Here is a 16,268-nt window from a genome sequence, read left to right on the forward strand (position 1 = left end):
ACGGGGGGATGGGGGGTGAGGTAGTATGTGTGAGCAAAATTTGACACAGCCTGAAGGGATTTCTCCCCGTCTTCTCCTTTTCTGCATGGGGGGACAGAGAGGGGGGGTCGCTGATTTAATGAAGCGGCCTTGCTGTGGATGTGCTGTGTCTTGCGACACTGCTTCTGACCCAGGGCAGTGGACAAGGTGCAGGGATGACCTGTCATCCAGGAGGTGCTAAGATAAGAGGAAGGGTGGAGGGGTGTGGAGTGTATTTAGGGATGGAATGGGTCGGAATGATTTTATGCCTTTTCCTTTTTGGCTACCTCCCTTGTAAGGGGGAAAAAGCCTTGGTATATGTATGTATGTACAAAAATATAGTATACAGTATGGTACTGACCAGTCTATTGCTCCATTGCCCTAGATCACTTTTGTAAGAGATCCACTGCTCCTAGGTAGCAACAGCCACCAAATTGACACATAAATCAACAACACAGTATCTCATTCCTATGTGATTTATGGGCCCGCCTGGTGGGCATTGCCAATTACCTGGGAGCCATGTGTTCTGCAAGAGAGACCTTGGGGTGAGGGATTGGTCTCTAAACAGATAGATACCACATTGGTATGGCTGCACGAAGGTCACCACCTTGTATTAAAGTAGTACATACAATATACCAAAGGCTTTTTCTCCCTTACAAGGGAGGTAACCAAAAAAACAAAGGCACAAAATCCACTCCCACCCATTCCATCCCCACATACTCCACTCCCATTCACCACCCTCTCTCCCTCTTATCTTGACTCTTCCTGGATGACGGGTAGTACCAACATATAACTGATCTGGCCCAAGACACCAACTACCTTTGATACAGCCATCATGCAGAGGGCATGGAACACCTTATTCTACACTTCTTACCCTACCCAGACAACACAAAATATCTTCTCTGAATGATTTAGCTCAACTGGTGACTGTGACCAGTTACCTGGGAGACATGGTTCTCCATCAGGAGAGACCTGTGGCAACCAATTGATTGATCGTGGGCAAAGAATCAGGGAAAGGTAACTAAGGATCAGTCCATTAATCTGTTGCCCCAGGTCTCTTGCAGGTAAACCATGCCTCACATTGGATTGACCCTCAAGTCACTCAGGAAAAGATATTTTGTTGTCATTTAGGTAATGGAAGGGAAGTGTGATAAGAGGGAAACAAGGGTGGTGGGTGGGAGTGGTTGTGTGCCTTTGACTTTGCTACTTGCCTTACAATGGGGAAGAAGCCCTTGGTAGATAGATAGGTTGGTGTAGGATATGTTGTGTGTCTTCTGTGTGGTAATTACATCTAGAGCAGTTTGGTTCTGTGGTCTATTCGGGACAGAGAGAAATTAGTAAGGAGTTCATAGTAACAGATTAATGGAAGAGAAGTATTATACATATATACCAGTGGCTTTTTTCCCCCTTATAAGGGAGGTAGCCAAAAAACAAAGGCACAAAATCCACTCCCACCCATTCCATCCCCACATACTCCACTCCCATTCACCCCCCTCCCTTCCTCTTATTTTGGCTCCTCCTGGAGCAAAGGAGTTCATAGTAATAGATTAATGGAAGAGAAGTATAATATGTATGATAAAAGATATTGCATTAAGGGTACAAAATGGTATGATTATTTGCAATGATGAAAAGTTGAATTTTTTGCTCTCAACATTAGAATACAAGTCTAAATAAGTCTTATTTTTTTCCAGATTGGAGGTGAAATTCTTCGTGCCAGAGGTCGAAACATTCATGGTCATGTCTCAGATTCAGTCATTCACAAATTTTTCCAAGATGAGGTAGGTTTAATAAGCTGTTAGGCATTATACAACATCATTAATCAGTCTTTTTGTTTCTATATAAACATACTCACAGCAGCATGGGGCTTTAGCAGTGTTTAATTTTACTCCCAACCTTCTGCAGTGACCCTATCATTCCCTCATTCACTTAAATGTGTGTAATCCCCATCTTTTTGCTCCCTTTTTTATATTTCCTTTCTTGCTCCCATATCTTCCCAATCTACTATGAATTGTTATTGTCAGTGTGTTATCTTAGCCAAAAAATTTCAGTTCTCTTTCCCTCTTCCTCATTGTGAATATGATGTATTGGGTACTCTCAGTTTCATTCCCTTTACTAATGTAGTTCTGTTTTCTTCATCACTCTCCTGTATACTTCATTGTTTTGTCTCTTACAATCTTGATTCTTATGATTTTATAAGTTTTTATGTTTGTCCTATACAGTATCTCCATATTTCACTTCTCATGCTATATACCATCTCATTTTCCCATTGTCTTTCCTGACCTCTCTCAGTTATCTAGCATTTCCTCTTGCCTCCTTATCCATTTTATCATATTTCTCCTTTTTATCCACTTCAGTTTTCCTTTTTTTTATTCCCCTTCCTTTGCATCTTTGCTCTTGTTTTGTGTCATATTAATTCTTTTCATTCAATTGTAATATTAACATCAGTCAGTAATATTGATCATGCCAGAAAATTACATGGATTAAGCATTTTATATGTTATATCTGGCAGCAGACACATGGCCAAGAGAGGAACATGGATGTAAAAGTGAAGAATGATCTCTTGGATGCTAGACGCCTCACTATAGCATCCAAAGTGCAGCCATATACCAAAAACTATCACAAAATTATCAGTAAGTACTAAAATCCATCCATGGTGCTACATGTTATGTTTAATGAAGGGGTTATTGTGCGTATGACACTTATACTGCAAGGTAAACAGAAAGAATGAATTTGAATGTGTTTGAAATATAGTGTTTATGAAGTTTGGTTGGGGTTACAAGGATGAATAGAGTGAGAAATGAGAAGATGAGGCAGATGAGGAGAAAGCCAGCAGATAGAGGTAGAGTGAACTAAAGGGGAAAACTAAAATTGAGATGGATAGATTGGGGGTGGAGAGAGCTTTAAGTAAAACAAAATGTTTGTTGAGCAGGGAAGGCAGAGAGCAAGAGATAGGTGAGTGGAGAATGGTTGTGAATGAAAGATAAATTGACATGGGTCAAAGGGATTTCTTTTTGGGCTTCTCTAATTATTCATGATTGGACAAAGAGGGAGTGTCACCATAAATGAAGTAGTGGGGGTCATCCAGCTTCAGCTATTGGGTCCTGTTGTGGAGGTGCTGTGGGTGGGGGGTGTAGATGGTCTTTCATCCATCACAAGGAACTAAGATAAAAGGGAAAGAAATGGGTTAGAGGTGGGTGTATGCTTAGGCTAGCTACTTCCCATATTAGGGGGGGAAGCATTTTGGTATATAGATAGTATAGTGTGGCACATGGTGTTAGTTTTGTTTCCTGTATTAGTGCTGTAAGTATGTATTGTATGTGTAGGAACTGAAGCAGGTCTGTGTGTTTGTTAATGAATCTATTGACATTTATTTGCATTTTCTATTTCTGTCTTGTAGAGGGTCCTCAACTGATTGACATTACTGGAACAGCACTTCATGGAAAGCCTCACACCAGAAATATGTCAGATATGAAGGTGGAGACTCCAACTGATGATGCTACATCGGAGAAAGTCACATGTCTCCCTGTTTTCTTTATTAAAGCCATATGGCTTCCTGTAGCTGCACAGTAAGTAATCAGTTCTCATTAAACATAGAATGCTGTCAACAGGTAAGAATTTATTGATATATATGTATATATATATATATACACCAAAGGATTTTCCCCCTTATATGGGGGGTAGCCCGAAAGAAAAAGGCATAGAAATCACTCCCACCCATTTCATTTCCCATATATTCCCCTCCACCCTCCTCCCTCCCTCCTATCTTGGCACCTCCTGGATGATGGGTCAACCCTGCATCTTGTCCACTGCCCTGGGTCAGAAGCAGTGTCACAAGACACAGAACATCCACAACAAGGCCGCTTCATAAATTCGGCGACCCCCCCTCTCTGTCTCCTCATGCAGGAAAGGAGAAGACAGGGAGAAATCCATTTCGGGCTGCGTCAAACTTTTTCTCATACATACTTCCTCGTCCCCCATCCCCCACCCACTCCCCCTCATGCATCACAGCCTCATCTATACACAACCTTTCTCCATTCACCCCTATCTTTGGTCCTCTCCTGTCCTTCCTCTACAGACATTCCTCTCTTTTGTAAAGCCCCTTTCACCCCACCCATCCATCTCATCCTAGGACGCCCCCTCATATTCACTCCTTCCACCTCCGCCTTCCACATTTCTTTTACTAATCTTTCTTCACTCATTCTTTCCATGTGTCCAAACCATCCTAGTACTCTTTCATGAACCCTATCTCCCGTCTCCCTTTCCACCCCTGTTCTCCTCCTCACCTCTTCATTTCTCACACTATCTAGCCTAGTAACCCCTATCATACTTCTCAGACACCTCATCTCAAACACATTCAAACTCCTCTCTTCATCTCTCATGTTCCATGTTTCTGCCCCATACATTGCTGTTGGCACAATCACTCCTTCATATAACCTCCTCTTAGCATCCATTCCCAGATGTCTATTTCTCATTACACTTTTTAATCCACCAAGGCATTTATTCGCTTCTCTCAATCTACATTCTACCTCCACCCCCACCCCTCCCTTTCCTGTCATATTCACACCCAATTATCTAAAACTATCCACTTCCTCCAGTTTCTCACCCTTAATGCTCACTTCCAGCCTACTGTCACTCTCTCCCCTTGTACATCTCATCACCTTACTTTTACCCATATTTATCTTCAGCTTCTATCACACACCTTCTCAAACTCTGTCACTAACTTCCTCAATCCCCCCTCTGATCCTGCTACAAGCGCAGTGTTGTCAGCAAACAACAGCTGGCTCACCTTCCACTTTTCTCCATTTTCTTTAATCATCTCCAACCCCTGACCCACTACCCTTGCATTTACCTCTTGCACCACCCCATCCATGTAAAGATTGAACAGCCAGGGCGACATAACACACCCCTGACGATGTCCCACCTTTACCTCGAACCATTCACTCTCTCAATTTCTAATCCTAACACAAGCTCCACTACTCTCATAAAAACTCTTGACGGCTCTTAACAGCTTTCCTCCTATCCCATATATCTGCAGTACTTCCCACAGTGCCTTCCTGTCTACCCTGTCGTAAGCCTTTTCCAGATCCATAAAAGCCCAAAAACCATCCTTACCTTTTCCTATAGCTTTCTCACATATCTGTCTTACCACAACAATCTGATCTACACATCCCCTACCTGTCCTAAAACCACACTGTTCCTCACCAATTACTCCTTCTGTTCCTCTCCTAATTCTCTCAATCAAGACCCTCCCATAAGCCTTCCCAACTACACTCAACAAGCTGATCCCTCTGTACCTACTACACTCACACTTGTCCCCCTTTCCTTTGTAAAGCGGAACTATACAGGCACTCCTCCAGTCCTCTGACATTCTACCCTCTCTTAAACAAACATTAAATAACCTCACCAACCAGTCCACCATAACTGTACTTCCTTTCTTCAGACATTCTGCATGGCATCCATCCAACCCAGGTGCCTTACCTGCTCTCATCATCTTAACAGCTGCTTTCACGTCATACTTCCCTATTTCTCCTCCATTTTCCTCACTCATCACTCTCATTTTCTTAGTGCTTCCCACTGCAACTACCTTTCCCTCCGTACCCTCCTTCACATTTAGCAACTCCCTAAAATACTCTGCCCACCTTCCTCTCACCGCCTTCTCTTCCATTATCATCTCTCCATCTGCACCTTTTACCTTTTCTTCTCTACTTGATTCGCCTCCTCTTCCTCTTTTAATTTCCTTCCAAATCATCTAAAATTATTACTTTCAAAAATTTCTGTCATACTCTTTCCCCGTTTCACATCTGCTTTCCTCTTTGCTTCCTTTATCTTATGCTTAACTTCCTTTCTCTTTACTTTGTACCTCTCATATGATTCCCTCATCCTAATTTGTAGCCAATCTATGAATGCCTGCTTCTTCTCTTCTACACCCTTCTTTGCTTCCTCATCCCACCACTCACTACCCTTCCTTCTATTTCCACCCGCCCTCCTTGTTCCACACACCATCTTTGCACACCTTATGACTCCCTCCTTGAACCATCCCCATTCCTCCTCCACTCCTAGTTCTACTCTATCCTTTACTCCCTCCCACTCCTCTTTCAGTTTCTTCTTAAACTCACTCTCCTTTTTTTCCTCATTTAAGCAGTTCACTCTAAGTACCTCCCTACCTTCTGCCCTTTTCCTTTTTCTCCACCTGTTCTCCACTCTCAATTTACCTTCCACCAGAAAATGATCTGATATTCGCCCATTCTCTCCCCTTAGAACATGTACATCCTTAACTCTTCCTACCATACTCCTGGTCACCACTATATAGTCCATTAACGCTCTATCTGCCACCCTTCCATCCACCACCCTCTCCCATTTGTACTTATGCTTGACTTCCTTAAACACTGTATTTGCTATATATGTGTGTGTGTGTGTGTATATTAGTAGTGTAGATCAGATTTTTGTAGTAAGACAGATATGTGAGAGCTATAGGAAAAGGTAAGGATTTTTTTTTTTTTTTTTTTTTTTTTTTTTTTTTTTTAAGGCTTACGACAGGGTAGATAGGAAGGCACTGTGGGAGATACTGCAGATATATGGGATAGGAGGAAAGCTGTTAAGAGCAGTCAAGAGTAGTAGAGCTTGTGTCAGGATTAGAAATGGAGAGAGTGAGTGGTTCGAGGTAAAGGTGAGACTTCGTCAGGGATGCGTTATGTTGCCCTGGCTGTTCAACTTATACATGGATGGGGTGGTGCGAGAGGTAAATGCAAGGGTGGTGGGTCAGGGATTGGAGATGGTTAAAGAAAATGGAGAAAAGTGGGAGGTGACCCAGCTGTTGTTTGCAGACGACACTGCGCTTGTGGCAGGATCGGAGGAGGGATTGAGGAAGTTGGTGACAGAGTTTGGGAGAGTGTGTGATAGAAGAAAGCTGAAGATAAATGTGGGTAAAAGTAAGGTGATGAGATGTATAAGGCGTGAAAGTGGCAGTAGTCTGGAAGTGAGCATTAAGGGAGAGCGACTGGAGGAAGTGGATAGTTTTAGATACTTGGGTGCAAAGGTGGAGGTAGAATGTAGATTGAGAGAAGTGAGTAAATGCCTTGGATTAAAAAGTGTAATGAGGAATAGACAGTTGGGAATGGATACTAAGAGGAGACAATATGGAGTGATTGTGCCAACAGCACTGTATGGGGCAGAAACATGGGACATAAGAAAGGAAGAGAGGAGTTTGAATGTGTTTGAGATGAGGTGTCTGAGAAGTATGATGGGGGTTACTAGGCTGGATAGAGTGAGAAATGAGGAGGTGAGGAGGAGAACAGGGGTGTAAAGGGAGTTGGGAGATAGGGTTGATGAAAGAGTATTCGGATGGTTTGGACACATGGAAAGAATGAGTGAAGAAAGACTAGTAAAAGAGGTATGGAAGGCAGATGTGGAGGGAGTGAACATGAAGGGACGTCCTAGGATGAGGTGGATGGATGGGGTGAAGGGGGCTTTGGGGAAGAGGGGAATGTCTATTGAGGAAGGACGGGAGAGGACAGAAGACAGGGGTGAATGGAGAATGGTTGTATATGGATGATGTTGTGATGCATGAGGTGGAATGGGCGGGGGGACGGGGGGTGAGGTAGTATGTGTGAGCAAAATTTGACACAGCCCGAAGGGATTTCTCCCCATCTTCTCCTTTTATGCATGGGGGGGACGGAAAGGGGGGGTTGCCGATTTAATGAAGCTGCCTTGCTGTGGATGTGCTGTGTGCAGTGGACAAAGTGCAGGGATGACCCGTCATCCAGGAGGTGCTAAGATGAGAGGGAGGGTGGAGGGGTGTGGAGTGTATTCAGGGATGGAATGGGTGGAAGTGATTCTATGCCTTTTCCTTTTTGGCTACCTCCCTTGTAAGGGGGAAAAAGCCTTAGTATATGTATGCATGTATGTATTTCTTTAGATAGGTTTTGATTCTCCTTCTTTAGTTCTTCCAGCTTATCAACTCTTTGAGTAATTGACTCAATTTGGTTAAACTTAGCTTCCCAATTTTCATTCATTTCTTTTAGTTTCTCCTCTAAATTTACTAGTCAGGGGAGGTCATTTCCTCCCTCATTAAATCCATGGAAATAGTTATCTTCACATTCCATTGTGCTGCTCTTATCTATTTTTCTAATTTTTACATTTTTACTAATCACATCAACTTCACCATTATCATCAGGCCGTCTTGTTTACATACCGTCTGAGTGGTTCCTGGGCCCGATCTTCCCCTTCCTCATTTCCTTCCATTTTCCTCAGTAATCCCTCCCCTTCTCCTTTTTCTTCACCTTCCCACCACACCACGAGCTTTCCCCTTCCCTATTAATATAACACAGGTACTTCCATGTCATCGTGATCTTTGAAACTTGTAGAAATCACCGTAGTCAAGACTTCGCTGCCACTCCGACCGACATGTGTGTGCGTGTGTGTATGTATGTATATATATATATATATATATATATATATATATATATATATATATATATACAGTACTTCCTCTCATTAACGGACTAAAAGGGGGGTAATGGTGTCTGTTGATGTGAATAATCTGTTAATTTGGAGTGGTTTTTGGGTGTCAGAGTGATTGCACGCACTAAACAACAGCACTGAAAACACAGCAAAAACACCGTAAACACAGCTAATTAATGTCCGTTAATAAGAGGTCTCACTGTGTATATATATATATATATATATATATATATATATATATATATATATATATGTATGTATGTATTTACCTAGTTGTATTTTACGGGAAGGAGAGCTATGCTCATGCTGTCCCGTTTTCATATCTCGTTTTATCTAAACTATTTGTGTGTGTGTGTGTATATATAAATATATATATATATGTGTGTGTGTGTGTATATAAATATATATATATATGTGTATTTACCTAGTTGTATTTACCTAGTTGTATTTTGCGGGAAGGGGAGCTATGCTCGTGATGTCCCGCCTTTGTATCTTGCAGTGTCTAGTTTGTTTTTAAACTCATGAATGGTTTTTGCGCATACTATTCCATTGTCCAGTTTGTTCCAAGTGTCCAAAACTCTATGAGGAAAACTGTTTTTCTTCAGTTCTCTTCTATAGCTATGTTTTTTTATTTTCTTTCCATGTCCTCTTGTGTTTCTTTTGTCCCAGTTAAGTAAGCTCTCACTATCGAGTACCTCTGTGCCTTTCATGATTCTGTAGATGGTCAATAGGTCACCTCTCTCTCTTCTTTGCTCCAGTGTCGGTAACTCCAGTTTAGCCAATCTCTCTTCGTATGATAGGTTTGCAAGTGCAGGTGCCATTTTTGTAGCTGCTCTTTGGATTCTTTCTATTTTCTTTATATTCTTTTTGGTACTGGGGGACCACAATGTCGCTGCATACTCTAATCTAGGCCTTATCAATGTAACCAATATTTTTTTCATCATGTCTTCGTCCAAGTATGTAAACGCCACTTTTATTGATCTTAGCAAGTTGTAAGTCTCCCCGACAATTTTGTTAATCTGTATATCATAGGACAAGTCGTTCGTGATAATTACTCCCAAATCTTTTTCGGATCCTACTTTCTTTACTTCTTTGGTTCCAATTGTATATTTTCCTGCTATTCTGTTTTTGCTTTTTCCAAACTCCATTATGCTACACTTCTTAGTATTAAAGTCCACTTCCCATTTCTGACTCCAGTTCCATACCCTATTTAGGTCTTCTTGCAGTGCTTCACAGTCCTCATCAGTTTCTATTTTCCTTAGCAGTTTGGCGTCATCGGCAAAGAAGCTCATGTAGCAGTTCACGTCCTCATCCATGTCATTCATATAGATAGCAAACATTATTGGTGCCAGCACAGATCCTTGCGGTACTCCACTGATCACCTCTTTCCAGTCTGAATATTTTTCTCTGAGCACTACTCTCATCTTTCTACCAGTCAGAAAGTCCTCTATCCATTTTAGTAGGTTTCCCTGTATTCCTCCTATGTGTTCCAGTTTTTTTAGTAGTTTTCTGTGTGGTACTTTGTCAAAGGCTTTTTGCAAGTCTAGGAATGCACAATCAGCCCATCCATTTCTTTCTTGCACTATGTCTATTAGTCTTGAGTAAAAGCATATTAAGTTTGTGGAGCATGATCTTCCTTGTCTGAATCCGAATTGTCTTGGGTTTAATATGTCATTGTCTTCCAGATGTTTTACCCATCTATTCTTGATTATTTTCTCACAAATTTTGGCTATGGTGCTTGTTAGTGATACTGGCCTATAGTTGGTGGGTTCTTCTTTGTTTCCTCCTTTGTGTATTGGTACAATGTTAGCGTTTTTCCAGTCCTCGGGTATCTTTCCTTCTTTGAGTGAGCTGTTTATTAAGATGTGTATTTTGTCTGTTAGTTCTTCTTTGCACTCCTTTAGAATCCAATTTGCAATACCGTCCGGGCCATGTGATTTTCTGACATCCAGCCTTGATAAATGTTCTGATATTTCCTTTAGTGATGCTGTAAACTCATTCATGAGGGGAGATTTCTTGTTTTTGTCTATGTCACAATTTGGTATTTTCTCTCTGGTGAAAACAGATTTAAAGTGATTGTTCATGACTTCGGCCATCTCTAAATCTTCTGTGTATTCTATGTTTCCTTGGCATAGTTTCACCAATTCCTGTTTGTTTTTAAGTTTACCATTCACATACCGATAGAATAGTTTGGGTTGCTCTTTGCATTTGTCTATAATATCCTTCTCATGGTTCCTTTTCTCCTCTCTTCTCACATTAACATACTCATTTCTATAGTTAACATAAATTTGCCATTTGCTTTGTTTTTTGTCTTTTCTCCACTTTTTCCAAGCTTTGTCCCTTCTGTCTTTTGCCTCACTGCATCTTTTGTTGAACCAACATTTAATGTACTCTCTCTCTCGCTTTTGTCTTGGTACATGCCTGTTTACCCCTTCATTGTAGTTTTCCATCAATATATTCCATTTCTCTTCCACTGCTGTTTCTTCCCTGTAAAATATTTCCCAGTTTGCATTCCGGAAGAATGTCTTTAGTTTTGTAAAGTCTGTTTTGTTGTACCTCAGTCTTCCTTTCCTATGCTTTTCGTTCCTCTCTATGTCTATTTCTTCCTTTAGTATAGTTTCGATGAGTACATGGTCACTCTTTCCAATTGGTGTCTCATACTGGACTTTATGCACTATTTCAGGCTCTGTTGTAAATATTAGATCTAGTTTCGATGGCTCTTCATTATTTCTGTACCTTGTGTTTTCACGGACCCATTGGGTCATTGTGTACTCCATGGTCATATCTAGCAGTACATTGCCCCACGAGTCATCTCCTCCTTGCACTGTCATGCTGTCCCAACAAATTTCTTTGCAATTGAAGTCCCCCATAACTACCAGATTACCCTTACCCATTAGTATCTCATTGAGTGATTTTCTTGTGTCATCTAGCATTTTTTTATGTTCGATTTCTTTCCAAGCGCTTGTTTTTGGAGGCACATAAGTCACCACAAACTTTCTACTTTTCATATTCTTGCCTTCGACTTTTATCATGATCAATTCAGCATTACCTTTGCCCTCTGCAATTTTTGTCACCTTTAGGTCTTTCTTGGCCAAGAACATGATTCCCCCTCCCTGTTTCTTGTCCCCGTTTTTTATCCAGTAGTTGTATAAACCTTGTCCGATAACAGTGGATGGTATTTCACCTCTTAGTTTGGTCTCTACAATTCCCATTATGTCTGGTTTTGCTTCTAACAGATAATCATTGAGTTCGTTCAGTCCCGAAATTAGTCCGTCAATGTTGGTATAGGCCACTTTTAATTTTCTTCCTTCTCCCTGGTTTCTTCTTCCCTTGTTTTGTTCGTTTTGAAGCGCCATTGTCTTAATCTCAAGTCTATTACTCTCCACTGGAATTCTTTGCATTCTGTCTCCGATCTTTTCAAGTTTTTTTCCTTTGCTTCTTCTCTTAGTGCCCTTTCTTTTTCTAATTCCTCAGTACTCATTTCTCTTTTTATCCATATCTTATTGTATTTTTCACTCTTTGCCAAGTTACCTACTTTTTCAAATATGTCTTCTACTACCACTTGTGACCTTAGTTTTATCTTTAGAGGTCGATTCCTATCCTTAGTATAGCGACCAATTCTGTAAGTCTCTTCTAAGTCTGTGCCTGAATCACTGTCTCCCCCCTGAATTTCATTAAGGATTTCTACTGCTGTCTCTTTTTCTTCTTTTTCTCTCATGTACCTCGCCAATCCTTGTTTTTCTTTAAGCCCATAAACCACAATACATTTCTTCCTATCTACTGTGTCCCTGACCCAATTTGCTTTTTCGTTAATCACTTGAATGATTGTGTCTTTTGCATTATCTTGCATTTGCTGCTTGACTATTTCTTTGAAAGCAATTTCTTTATTTTCAATATTTTCTTTCCACTTCTTAATTTCCTGGATACTGTCCCCACCTAAGTTTTCTTCGATCTTTTGTGTCAATTCTTGTAATTTGTTGTTCACTTCCTGCTTTAGATTTTCGCTATTGTTATTATCATTAGTTTTCTTCTTTTCATTATCATTCTTCAGTTCATTTATGTCTCTTTTCATTTCTTTAATTTCGTTTGTAAGATCCAAGTTAGCTTTTCTCAGGTCAGAAATTTCATGGTTAGTCTTAGATAAACAATCAATTAAACCAATGACCTCTTTTCTTAAGTCCATGATTTCATTTTCCCACCGAGTCCTATTTTTGCTCATCTCTCTCTCTATCTCTAATAATCTACTTAAGTTCTTTCTTTCGTACTTACCAAACCCTAAGAAATCATTGTCATAACACGTGCTTTGTTGATTGTTTACATCGCGGTTCAGTGGATTGCCGCCAGATGGCTCTGATTCGCAACTGGCTTTCGAGTCGTTTTCATTCATTTTTGCTAATTTCGAGTTAACACAATTAACTAGCACTGCATAGATACCATTTCGGGCACTCACGTTCACTCCCCACCCCTACAGTACAAACCAGGTTTTCCTTTTTCGTCGTAAATCCTCTTCTTCTTGGTCGCGCGACGACAGCGACGACGGTCGGTGTTGCTTCGATGAGCGTGTGTGTGTGTATTTACCTAGTTGTATTTACCTAGTTGTATTTTACGGGAAGGGGAGCTATGCTCGTGGGGTCCCGTCTTCATATCTCATTTTATCTAAACTATTTTTAAATTCATGTATTGTTTTTGCACACACCACTTTCTCATCTAACTTGTTCCAACTGTCTATTGCTCTGTGAGGAAAGCTGTTCTTTTTCAAATCTCTTCTATAGTTGTCTTTTTTTATTTTCTTTCCGTGTCCTCTTGTATTTCTGTCATCCCATTTTATCAGATTCTCTCTATCAGTAATTTCTATGCCTTTCATGATTCTGTAAATAGCTATCAAATCTCCTCTCTCTCTTCTTTTCTCTAGTGTCTGTAGTTTAAGTTTTTGTAGTCTCTCTTCATATGATAGTTTTGAGAGTGTTGGTGCCAGTTTAGTAATTGCTCTTTGTATTCTTTCAAGTTTTTTTATACATTTTTTTGTACTTGGTGACCATATCGTTGCTGCATATTCCAATCTTGGTCTTATCAGGGTGACTAGGATTTTCCTCACCATTTCTTCATCCAGGTATGTAAATGCCACTTTGATTGTTCTTATTAAATTATAAGTTTCTCCAAAAATCTTATTTATATGTTTCTCAGGTGACATATTATTCATAACAATGACTCCCAGGTCCCTCTCATTTTCTACTCTTTTTATTCCTTCTTCTCCCAAATTATATGATCCTGTTATTCTGTTTTTGCTTTTTCCAAATTCCATTATACTACACTTTTTTGTATTGAACTCCATCTCCCACTTCCTACTCCATTCTTGTACTTTATTTAGATCTCTCTGTAGTGATTCACAATCTTCTTCAGTTTTCACTCTTTTCAGTAATTTTGCATCATCTGCAAAGAAGCTCATATAGCTTTCAATTCCTTCATCCATATCATTAATATATATAGCAAACATTATTGGGGCCAGAACTGTTCCCTGCGGGACACCGCTTATTACTTCATTCCATTTCGAGTGCTGATCTCTTATCACTACTCTCATTTTCCTTTCTTGCAAAAAGTCTTCCATCCAATTTAGCAATTTACCTTGTATTCCTCCTTCATATTCTAATTTCTTAAGCAACTTCTTATGTGGTACTTTGTCAAAAGCTTTTTTTAGGTCTAGAAATGCACAATCAGCCCATCCATCTCTTTCTTGTATTATATCTATTAGCCTTGAATAGAAACATATTAAATTGGTGACGCATGATCGTCCTTGTCTGAATCCAAATTGCCTTGGATTTAGTACGTTGTTTTTTTCCAAGTATTTTACCCATCTACTTTTGATAATTCTTTCACATATTTTTGCTATTGTACTTGTTAGAGAGACTGGTCTATAGTTGGTAGGTTCTTCTTTATTTCCTCCTTTATATATAGGTACTATATTTGCTTTTTTCCAATCTTCTGGAACTTTTCCTTCTTTTAAGGAACTGCTTATTATGCTATGTATTTTGTCTGCCAGTTCATTCCTACATTCTTTCAGAATCCAGTTTGCTATTTCATCTGGCCCATGCGATTTTCTGACATCAAAATTACCCAAGTGTGTCAATATTTCATTCTTCGTTACTTCTATTTCTTCCATAGGGGGGACTTTTTCCTTCCACTCAATCTCTTCAGGTTGTATATTTTCCCTTGTAAACACTGATTTAAAATGTTTGTTCATAATTTCTGCCATTTCCATTTCCTCAGTGTATTCAACTCCCCCTTGTCTTAATTTCTCCAAGTCTTGTTTGTTTTTCAGTTTATTGTTTACAAATCTGTAGAATAGTTTTGGTTGATCTTTACACTTTTCTATAACATCTTTTTCATATTTTCTTTTTTCCTCTCTGCACTTTTGTACATATTCATTTCTATAACCAGTATATATTTTCCATTTTTCAGGTCTTCTGTCTTTTTTCCATCCGGTCCAGGCTTTGTCTCTTTTGTCTTTTAACTCCCTACAACTTTTGTTGTACCAGCATTTTACATATTCTTTTTCTTGTTTTTGTCTTGGGACATACTTTTCCACTCCTTCTTTGTAAATTTTTGTCAAAATATTCCATTTCTCTTCCACTGATGTTTCTTCTTTGTATATTTCTTCCCAGTTTTCTTGTTGGAAGAATTCTCTTATTTTATCAAAGTTTGTTTTTTCATACATCATTCTTCCTTTTCTATATTGTTCATTTCTTTTCATATATTTTTCTTCATTAAGTTCCAGTTCAATCAATATGTGGTCACTTTTACCTATTGGTGTTTTATATTCAATCTTGTCCACTATTCTAGGTTCAGATGTAATTATTAAGTCTAGCCTCGATGGTTCTTCTTCATTTCTATACCTAGTGTTCTCTTGTATCCATTGTGTCATTGAATGGTCAGTAATCATCTCAAGTAGAGCATTTCCCCATGAGTCATCACCACTCTTTACTGTCATTTCTTCCCAGCAGATTTCTTTGCAATTAAAGTCGCCCATCATAACTATTCTTCCTCCGTCTTCCATTATTTTAGTTAATGCTATCTTTGTGTCCTCTAACATACTTTTATGTTCATTCTCCTCCCATGAGGCTGTTTTCGGAGGCACATAGTTGATCACAAATTTTCTGCTCTTCTTATCTCGGTCTTCCACTTCTATCATAATCATCTCTACTGTATTCTTTCCATATATGACACCTTTCACGTTTATATCCTTCTTTGTCAGGAACATAACTCCACCCCCTTGTTTTTTCTCTCTGTTTCTAATCCAATAATTGTATGTATCATGTCCTACACTGTTGGGTGGTAGTGGGCCTTTTAATTTTGTTTCTACAATTCCCATTATGTCCGGTTCTTTTTCTTTCAAATAATCATTCAGTTCATTCAATCCTGTTATCAATCCATCTATATTTGTGTAAGACACTCTTAGTTTTCTGCCACTTCCATTGTGTTCTCTGTTTCCCTTATGTTTTTCTTTAGTATGTCGAACTGCTTTATTTTCATGTTCACTACTCTCCAATAGAATCTCTCTTTCTCTGACTCCGTTCTTTCCTCGTTTTTTGCCTTAGCTTCAATTCTTTTCTGCTTTTCTGCCTCTCTTTCCTCCTTATTCATTTCTCTTTTTATCCATACCTTTTTATATTGATCATTTGTTGCTAGTTTCCCTGTCTTGGATAGAATTTTCTCTGCCGTTGTTTGTGACCTGAATTTAATCTTAATTGGTCTGGTCTTATCTGTACTATATTTTCCGAGTCTGAATTTTTCCT

The 16,268-nt window shown here is 39.5% G+C and overlaps 1 protein-coding gene across 8 annotated transcripts in view; it reads left to right on the plus strand.

Annotated features, from left to right (window-relative positions):
* The window catches only part of LOC143020020 (gamma-tubulin complex component 6-like), a 167,920-nt gene that overhangs the window by 93,975 nt on the left and 57,677 nt on the right, over nucleotides 1-16,268 (plus strand). For 7 of the 8 annotated variants that reach the window (XM_076176129.1, XM_076176132.1, XM_076176135.1 and 4 more), the window contains 3 exons: nucleotides 1,710-1,796; nucleotides 2,528-2,648; nucleotides 3,416-3,584. In XM_076176129.1, coding sequence (XP_076032244.1) covers nucleotides 1,710-1,796; nucleotides 2,528-2,648; nucleotides 3,416-3,584 — 377 coding nt within the window. The remainder of the gene's footprint in view (nucleotides 1-1,709; nucleotides 1,797-2,527; nucleotides 2,649-3,415; nucleotides 3,585-16,268) is intronic. The other variant, XM_076176134.1, reaches the window with a different exon arrangement.

This window comes from Oratosquilla oratoria, chromosome 38 (genome assembly GCF_046742065.1).
Source record: "Oratosquilla oratoria isolate Oo_2021 chromosome 38, ASM4674206v1, whole genome shotgun sequence".
In the NCBI taxonomy this organism is placed as follows: Eukaryota; Metazoa; Arthropoda; class Malacostraca; order Stomatopoda; family Squillidae; genus Oratosquilla; species Oratosquilla oratoria.